The sequence below is a fragment of the Carlito syrichta genome, unplaced genomic scaffold, assembly GCF_000164805.1.
Source record: "Carlito syrichta isolate Samal-C Ts95f unplaced genomic scaffold, Tarsius_syrichta-2.0.1 Scaffold302319, whole genome shotgun sequence".
NCBI lineage: Eukaryota > Metazoa > Chordata > Mammalia > Primates > Tarsiidae > Carlito > Carlito syrichta.
The window spans coordinates 411,702-421,787 of record NW_007246415.1 but is presented as its reverse complement, the minus strand read 5'-3'; the positions used below and the strand labels follow the sequence as shown (position 1 = coordinate 421,787).

Here is a 10,086-nt window from a genome sequence, read left to right as displayed (position 1 = left end):
TATAGCCTTAGTAACATAATGGTTTTCTTTGGATGTGGAACATACTAGCATAGATGGTTAGCTCTTTTTATAGGTTTTAGCAAGTATGATGGGCTGGAAGAGAAGGAAAAAGGGTGTAAGTGTTGTTGTATATAACTAAGTTCCTGACAACTCTTTTATCTCAGTGCTAAGTAATTTTTAGATGAAAGAGGAGGTGGTTCATGTCTTGGAAGGTTTTTGGGTGGTAGTTTCATTTTTCCTGGGCTCTGGAACCCTGTTCTGTGGTTTTCTTGTATAGGAAAATGTAGGCCCAGTGCTGTGGGAGTACTGGTCAGTTTCGAAGGATGACACTAAACTCTTTTTTTTTTTTTTTTTTGAGTTGGAGTCTCACTCTGTCACCCAGGCTGGAGGACAGTGACATGCACCTGACCACCACAGCCTCGACCTGTTTGACTCAGGCAATCCTTCTGCCTCAGCCTTCCAAGTAGCTAGAACTACAGGCATGTGCCACCATACCAAGCTAGTTGTTTTTTGTTTTTTTTTTTTATTATAGAGCTGAGGTCTCATCAACTTGCTTGGCCTGGTCTCAAACCTGCGGGCTCAGGCAATCCTCTCACCTTGGCCTCCCAAAGTGCTATGATTATAGGTGTGAGCCACTACACCCAGCTGACACTAAACTTTTAGAGAAGTTTTCTGTGCCCTGGTCTGTAGTCCAAGCTTCCAGCGTTTATAATCTCTAATAATGTGTAATGAAAAGAGTCCACTAAACCAGATGAATTTGGGAACAGGTGTTACTTGTTTCCTTTCCTTCCAGGCTGCATGGCTGAGAGATTGAAGGAGGACATTCTCAATAGGGAGAAAATCGTGGACCTTTTGGCTGGTCCAGATGCCTACCGGGACCTTCCCTGGCTGCTGGCTGTCACTGAGTCAGGCCAGCAAGCTGCCAACGTGCTGCTCTCTCTGGATGAGACCTATGCAGATGTCATGCCAGTCCAGACCAGTCCCAGTGCCACTTCTGCGTTTGTGTGAGTCACTGCCCAGGAGACAGGGAATGAGGCTCTTTTTTCTTTCTTTCTTTCTTTCTTTTTTTTTTTGAGTTGGAGTCTGACTCTATTTCCCATGCTGGAGTATAGTGACACACTCACAGCTACTGCAGCCTTGACCTGCTGGGCTCAGGTGATCCTTCCACCTTAGTCTTCTAAGTAGCTGGAACCACAGCCGTGTGCCACCATGCCTGGCTAGTTTTTGATTTATTGTAGAGACAACGTCTTGCCAAGTTGCCCAGACTGGTCTTGAACCACTGAACTCAGTCAGTCCTCTTGCCTCTACCTCCCATAGTGCTGGGATTACAGGTGTGAGCCACCACACCTAGATTCCTTCCCACCTTTTTTTTTTTTTTTTTTGAGGTGGAGTCTCATGCTGTTGCCCAGACTGGAATGCAGTGGCCGCTCCTGGCCACTGCAGCCTCGACCTGCTGGGCTCTGGTGATCCTTCCGCCTCAGCCTTCCAAATAGCTGGAACTACAGCTGTGCGCTAGCACACCTGGCTAATTTTTGATTTATTGTAGAGATGAGGTCTTGCCAAGTTGCCCAGGTGGAGCTCAAACCCGTGGGCTCAGGCAATCCACTCACCTCAGCCTCCCAAAGTGCTGGGATTACAGCTTTCCCGCTTTTAAAATAGCACTTTCGGAGGTTGAGGCAAGTGAATTGCCTGAGCCTGTGGATTTGAGACCAACCCGGACAACTTGACGAGACCTCATCTCTACAATAAATAAAAAATTAGCTGGGTATGGTAGCACGCGTCTGTTGTTTTGGCTACTTGGAAAGCTGAGGCAGAGGGATTGCCGGAGCCCACCAGGTTGACACTGGGATATCCGTGAGTGTGCCGCTGCACTCCAGCCTGGGCAACAGAGTGAGACTCCAACTAAAAAAAAAAAAAAAAAAAGTTAATTTTATTACATTAAAAAAAGTAGCTGGGCTCGGTGGCTCAGCCTGTAATCCCACGCCTTTGGGAGACTGAGGTGAGTGGATTGCTTGAGCCCGCAGGTTCGAGACCCGCCTGGGCAACTTGGCGAGATCTCATCTCTACAATACATCAAAAAATCAGCTGGGTGTGGTAGTGTGCGCCTGTAATTCCAGCTACTTGGAAGGATGAGGCGGAAGGATCACCGGAACCCAGTGGGTCGAGGCTGTGGTGGCCGGGAGCGGCCACTGCACTCCAGTCTGGGTGACGGGGTGAAACTCCAACTCAAAAGAAAAAAAAGTAATACATGCACATGGTACAAAACACAAAGACAAAAATGGTATATTACGATTTCTTTGCCATGCATGGTGGCTCATGCCTGTAATTCCAACACTTTGGGAGTCTGAGGTAAGAGGATAGCTTAAGGCCAGGAGTTCAAAACCAGTCTAGGCAACAAAGCGAGACCCCCATCTCTACAAAAAACAGAAATGTTAGCTGGATGTGTGGTGTGTGCCTGTAGTCCCAGCTAATTGGGAGGCTGAGGCAGGAGGATCACTTGACCCCAGGAGTTTGAGGCTGCAGTGAGTCATGATCATGCTACTGCACTCTAGCTTGGGTGACAGAGTGAGACCCCGACTCAGAAACAGAAAACAAATAAAAAAACTCCTTCATACCCATCATCCTGTCTCCTAAACCACTTCTCAGAGGCAGACAGTTTGGTAGCTTCTTGTATAATCTTTTTCAGAAATACTCCTTGCATATGCGTTTATATTCCCATATGAGTTCTTTCCTACTCTTTCTTTTTCCTTTTTTTTTTGAGTTGGAGTCTCTCTGTCACCCAGGCTCGAGTACAGTGGCCTGCTCATGACTACTGCAATCTTGACCTGCTGGTTTCAAGCCTTCCACCTCAGCCTTCCAAGAAACTGGAACTACAAGCATGCACCACTATACCTGGCTAATTTTTGATTTATTGTAGAGCTGAAGTTTTGCCAAGCTGGTGTTGAACACTTGAATTCTTTCATCTCAGCCTTCCAAGGTGCTGGGATTGCAGGTGTGAACCACTGTGCCTGGTGCCCTGTCTTTTTTTATACAAATGATAGTATACTGTTCTGTAGTCTTATTTGTTTTTACTGAAAAACATATTTTGGGCTTTCCTGATTTTTTTTTTTTTTTTTTAGTCAGAGTGTCACTGCTGCCCAGGCTGAAGGGCAATGGCATGCTCATGGCCACTGCAACCTCAACCTGCTGGTCTTAGACAATCCTTTTGCCTCAGTGTTCCAGGCAGCTAGAACCATAGGTGTGCCCCACCATTCCAGGCTATTGATTTATTTTAGAGACGAGGTCTTGGCAAGTTGTTCAGGCTGGTCTGGAACCCAGGATTCAGGCAATCCTCTTGCCTGTGCCTCCCAAAGTGCTGGGATTACAGAATTGAGCCACCACAGCCTGGGCTTTCCTGTTTTAGAATTTTTTTTTTCTCTTGGTCTTTTCCTTTTTAAATTCTTTTTTTTCCCCCTCTTTTTTAAAGAGATAGTGTCTCACTGTGTTGTCCAGGCTGGTCTTGAACTCCAGGGCTTAAAGTAAAACTCCAGTTACAAAATCATTTATATATATATATATATATATGGCATGGTGACACATGCCTATAGTTCCAGTTATTTGGAAGGCTGAGGTAGAAGGATCACCTGAGCCCAGCTGGTTGAGGCTGCAGTGAGTCATGATTGTGTCACTGCACTCAAGCATGAGCAAAAGGCTGAGACTCTGACTCAAAAAAATAAATAAATATTCATCATATTAAATAAGAAAAGGTTATAAAACTAAGTACAGCAATAGCTAATGTTTATAAATAAACGTAAAGCCCATACACATAAATATAAAGGAAAAAGACAGGAATATATACACCAAAATGATGATAGTGTTAACCATTAGGAGATGAAAATATAAGTAATTTTTACTTTATTTTTTTTTTTTGAGTCGAACTCTCACTCTGTCACCCAAGCTGAAGTGCAGTGGCACGCTCATAGCCACCATAGCCTTGATCTGCTGGACTCGGGTAATCCTTCTGTCTCAGCTTTCCAAGTACCTAAAACTACAGGCATGCGCCACCACACCCAACTAATTTTTAATTTTATTGTGGAGATAAGGTTTGCCAAGCTGCCCAGGCTGATCTCAAACCCCTGGGGTCAGGCAGTCCTCTTTCCTCGGCCTCCCAAAGTGCTGGGATTATAGGCGTGAGCTGCCCACTGCGCCCGGCCTTTTTTTTAAGTTGTAGAGTGAGTCTTGCCATTTTGTCCAGGCTGATTATAGGTGTGAACAACCACACCCAGCTCAATATATCTTATGGCATTAATTTTTTTATAACAGAGGTTGGCAAATAGCTTATGATCTATTTTTGTAAGTAAAGTTTTTTTAGATTACAGCCATGCCTATTCATTTTCCTATTGCCTATATTGCCTGTAGCTAGTTTTGTCACTGTGACAGCAAAGTTGAGCAGTTGTGACAAAGACTAGAGACTATGCCCTGCAAAGTCTCAAATATTTATTGTATTTTTACAGAAAAAGTTTACCAACCTCTGTTTAATGACCGGCCAAATTCTGTTGTTGGAATGCTTAGTAAAAATAATTGCTAACATTTGTTAAACAGTTCTTCAGGGAACATCTTTGATAATCTTCCGTTTATTATTTACTTAAGACAAATTGAGGCTTTCATAACCAGGATGCAAATGAGTGATTTAACTTAGACAACCTCCTAGGCTCAGGCAATCCTTCTGCTTCAGCCTCTTGAGTAACTGGGACTACAGGTGTGCCACCACACCAGACTGAGTTTTTGATTTTTTTTGTAGAGACCCAAGGTCTAGCTGTGTTGCTCAGGCTGGTCTTGAACTCCTGGACTCAAGCATTCCTGTCGCCTCGACCTCCCAAAGTGCTGGGATTATAGGCGTGAGCCACTGTGCCTGGCTAGAACCTTGTTTTTTTGTTTGTTTGTTTTGGTTGGAGTCTCACTCTGTCACCCAGGCTGGAGTGCAGTGACATGCTCATGGCTACTGGAGCTTCGATCTGCTGGGCTCACGTGATTCTTCTTTCTCAGCCTTCCAAGTAGCTGGAATTACGGGCACGTGTTACTACGCCTGGCTAATTTTTTGATTTACTTAGAAATGAGGTCTCGCCAAGTTGCCCAGGCTGGCCTCGAACCCATGGGCTCAGGCAATCCTCTCCCCTCAGCCTCCTAAAGTGCTGGTATTATAGGCATGAGCCACCGTGTCTGGCCTTTTTTTTTTTTTTTTGGAAGCTTATGTTTTGAATCCTTCCTCCACACATACACACACACACACACACACACACACACACACTCTCTCTCACACACACACACACACTCTTTGTAATATTTGTTTTTTTCTGGTCTGGATGTAAAATGTCCAAGTAATATACCCACAAAAGCAGTGGAAAGTCCAGGTGTGGTATGTCTACACTCTGTGCCTTCACCACTCTGTCCCCTCACCACTGCTTCCTCAGGCTAACCACTGCATCAGCCAGTTAGAGTTTGGTTCATATTCTGTGATTAGATACAAATTTTTTATTTATTTTATTTTTTATTTTTTTGAGTGGGAGTCTCGCTCGGTCGCCCAGACTGGAGTGCGGTGGCCGCTCCCGGCCACTGCAGCCTTGACCTGCTGGGCTCCAGCGATTCTTCAGCCTCAGCCTTCCAAGTAGCTGGAACTACAGGTGCGCGCTACCATGCCCGGCTAATTTTTGATTTATTGTGGAGATGAGGTCTCGCCAAGTTGCCCAGGTGGGTCTCGAACCCGCGGGCTCAGGCATTCCACTCACCTTGGCCTCCCAAAGTGCTGGGATTACAGACTGAGCCACCGAGTCCGGCCGAATGTTTTTTTCTTATTATTTTGTTTTTATAAATCAGATGCCAGTTTTTAAAGATTAAAAAAAGTCTGCCATAATAATTCTTAGATCTCAAATGGGTCCAGTGTGGGTGTCGTGGCAAGAGGCTTCAGTGCCAAAGAATAATGCCAAGGGAGCTGTGACCTTGTTGGTTTGCACCAAGGCGCCCAGCTACCGTCACTAAGTTCTGGCACTTTCCTTCCCAGGTCGATCATGCGAGGCTGTGACAACATGTGCAGCTACTGTATCGTTCCTTTTACTCGTGGCCGGGAGAGGAGTCGACCTGTTGCTTCAATTCTGGAGGAAGTGAAGAAGCTTTCTGAGCAGGTGAAGAGCTCTCCAGGCTTCCTTGCTTGAGCATGTTTGGGGGAGGATGAGGACCCCCTTTCTAGGTTATAAAGGTTTAGGACCATGCCTGGCCAGAAAGAAATGCCCAGCTGTGCATCTTTGGCTTGCTGCCTACAATTGTAGGTGGATCTACCATGAAGTCTGCTTAGGAGGGAGGTAGCACAGTCGAGCGGAGAGAGCATGAGCAAGGAACCAAGTGGAAGGGTGTGAATTTGGGCTGCACCATTCTCTGACTTGGGCCCTGGACAGTGGCATTTAACTGTTTCCTGTGAAGTGCAGTTGCCTCATTTGCAGAAAGAGGATAAAATGATACCTTGGTTATAGGGTTTTGGAAGGATTGTAGGTAATGTTCTTAAACTCCCTAGCACATAGTTGAGTCTGCCTGTCTCTTCTAGGGAAACTCCCAAATCTCTTGTTCATTTCATCACTGAGTGAGCTTATTAACCAGGAGACAGAAATAGATGAGGGGAGTGAAGTGGATCAGAGATAGTAGGAGAGAGGCCTCTTGCTCCTGTCGGGAGCTAGTCCCTCAGCTTTTGGGGAGGCTGTCATAGTCCCAGACCTGCACTGCTAGCCCTGCAGCAGAGGATGGCAGGTGGGAGTATGGCGCTTTTTTTCCCAGTGGGGTCCCCTGCTTTCTTCCTTGCTTTGCTCGGGAACTGGGAGAGGGCCATGTTGGCCCCTGCTCCATGTCTGCATCACTGGTTTGCCTTCAACCTTGCATTTGAGAGTGATCTCCTCTCTTCCCTGGATGTGGTTCCTGGCTGCTTACCAGCTCTGGGAGGTGTTCTCCATATTCTACCTCTCCAGGGGCTTCCTGCTCTAAAGTTGTCTTCTTTCTCTCTCCTGCCAGCTCTCCCACAGTACCAAAGCTCACACCTTCAGGATAGAGACATTCTGTTTAAATTGAGATGGTGACAAAACTCCCTAACCTTTCTAGATTATTTGCATATGAAAGAAGGAACTTAACATTAAAGTGAATTTTAGGCTAGGCATGGTGGTTAACGCCTGTCATCCCAGCACTTTGGGAGACTGAGGCAGGAGGATCCAGTAAGGGCCATGAGTTTGAGACAAGCCTTGGCAGCATAGCAAGACCTCATCTCTACAAAAAATTAAAAAAAAATTAGCCAGGTGCACCTCTGTAGCCCTAAGCTACTTGGGAGACTGAGGCAGAAGGAGTGGCTGAACCCAAGAAGTTAAGGCAATATTGAGCTTTGATTGTGCCACTGCACTCCAGCCTGGGTGACAGAGTGAGACCTTGACTCAAAAAAAAAACAAAAAACCAATGCTTAAAAAGCAGGACTTAGTGAATCAAGGCTAAAGACTTGTGGAAAATTATGATTCTGACTTTAGCCAGGTGTGGTGGTGTGCACCTGTGGTTCCAGCTACTTGGAAGGCTGAGGTGGAAGGATCACCGGAGCCCAGCAGGTTGAGACTGCAGCAACCATGAGTGTGCCACTGCACTCTAGCCTTGGCGACAGAGTGAGACTTCAACTCAAAAAAAAAAGATTCTGTTTGTGGCTGGATGTGGTGGCTCACATCTATAATCCCAATGCTTGGGGAAGCTGAGGCAAGAAGATTACTTGAGGCTGGGAGTCTGAGGCTGCAGTGAGCTATGTTTGTGGCACTGCGTTTCAGCCTGCGTGACAGAGTGAGACTCTCTTTTTCTGAGTTGAAATCTCACTACATCACCCAGACTAGAGTGTAGTGGCACACTCACGGCCACCCCAGAATGGACCTGCTGGGCTCTGGCGATCCTTCACCTCAGCCTTCTAAGTAGCCAAAACTACCATGCCCAGCTAATCATTTATTTATCTATTTATTTATTTATTGAGTTGGAGTCTCACTGTCGCCCAGACTGGAGTGCAGTGGCCGCTCCCAGCCACCGCAGCCTCGACCTGCTGGGCTCCGGCGATCCTTCCGCCTCATTCTTCCAAGTAGCTGGAACTACAGGCGCGCGCTACCATGCCCTGCTAATTTTTTGATTTATTGTAGAGGTGAGGTCTCGCCTGCCCAGGCGGGTCTTGAACCCGTGGGCTCAGGCAATCCACTAACCTCGGCCTCCTAAAGGCGCGGTATTACAGGCTGAGCCACGAGCCCGGCTTTTTTTATTTATTTATTGTAGAGATGAGGTTTCACCAAGTTGCCTGGGCTGATCTCCAACTTGTGGGCTCGGGCAGACAGCCGGTACCCTGTCTCTTAAAAAAAGGATTCTGCTTTCTTTTTTTGAGTGTGGTCTCAGTCCCACTCTTGCTCAGACTGGAGTGCAGTGCTCACCACAGCCTCGACCTCTTGAGCTCACAGATGATCCTTCTGCCTCAGCCTCTTGAGTAGCTGATTTACTGGTGTGTGTCACTAATTTTTTGATTTTTTTCATAGAGATGAGGTCATGCTGTGTTGGCCAGGCTGGTCTCGAACTCCTGGTCTCAAGCATTTTCTCTCGCCTTGGCCTCCCAAAGTGCTAGGATTACAGGTGTGAGCTACCGTGCCCAGCCTCTTTTTTTCTTACTGATAAATTATGTTAAAATAGAGCATGACATTTCACTCTTAAGTAATTATGCATCTCTGAAAAATAAGGATATTTAAATCGCCGTTAATCCTTCTAATAAGAGTAACAAAAATTGCTAAGTACCATCTTCTCCCGGTCCATCTTTATTCAGATTTCCCCAATGTCCCTTAAATTATTTTGCCTTTAGTTTTTTTTTTGAGTTGGAGTCTCACTCTGTTGCCCAGACTGGAGTGCAGTGGCTGCTCCCAGCCACCGCAGCCTCGACTACTGGGCTCTGGTGATCCTTACGCCTCAGCCTTCCAAGTGGCCGGAATTACAGGTGCGTACTACCACGCCCGGCTGATTTTTGATTTATTGTAGAGATGAGGTCTCGCCAAGTTGCCCAGGCGGTTCTTGAACCCACGGGCTCAGGCAATCCACTCACCCTGCATTTAGTTTTTAGTCTTTTTATATCTGTGTATTTTACTTTGTTTTATATTCTGCTTTTTTTTTAAATAGTCTTTTTGTTTTGGAGTAACTTTAAATTTACAAAAAATTTACAAAGACAATACAGAGCTTCCTTTAAGTTAACATCTTAGCTGGGCGTGGTGGCTCACGCCTATAATCCCAGCAATTTGGGAGGCCGAGGTAAGAGGATTGCCTGAGCCCACGAGTTCAAGACCAGTCAGGGCAACTTGGCGAGATCTCATCTCTACAATAAACCAAAAAATTAGCCAGATGTGGTGGCTCATACCTGTAATTCCAACTACTTGGAAGGCTGAGGCAGAAGGATCACCCGAACCCAGTAGGTTGAGGAGTCGGACGCTAACTCAAAAAGAAGGAAAAAAAAAAATAAGTTAACATCTTACTTATCTTTAGTACCTTTGTCAAAGCTAAGAGATTAATATTGATGTTACTTTTTTTTTTTAAAATTTTAAAGCCCTCTGAGACCAAATTCACATGATATTCGTGTTACTGTTAACTGACTTCAGGCTTTATTTGGATTTTGTCAGTTTCCTTACTAAGGTCTTTTTTCTTTTCCAGGATCCACATTACATTTACCAACAATATGCCAACAACTTATAAAAATGAATAGTCTTTATGGCGACTAGAGTCATGACAGCTAAATGTATTGCATAGTCCTGGGTTGGGATTTTGATCAGGGAAAAAAGAGTTATAAAGGACATTACTTGGACAATTGGTTACATTTTATGGAATGTGTATTAGATAATAGTATTGTATCAGTATTTCTGATTTTGATAATTGTCCTGTGATGATGTAGGAGAATGTCTTTGTTTTTAGGAAATGTATACTCAAGTGTTTAGGGGTAAAAGAGGATGATGTTTGTGACTTATTCTCAGAAGACGTGTGTGTGTGTGTGTGTGTGTGTGTGTGTGTGTGTGTGTGTGTGTGTGTGTG

General features: G+C 45.3%; 1 protein-coding gene across 1 annotated transcript in view; it reads left to right on the top strand.

Annotated features, from left to right (window-relative positions):
* Positions 1-10,086, top strand: part of CDK5RAP1 (CDK5 regulatory subunit associated protein 1) — a 49,133-nt gene that overhangs the window by 10,520 nt on the left and 28,527 nt on the right. Inside the window, 2 exon segments of the mRNA XM_008056313.2 lie at positions 794-1,004; positions 6,038-6,158. Coding sequence (XP_008054504.1) covers positions 794-1,004; positions 6,038-6,158 — 332 coding nt within the window.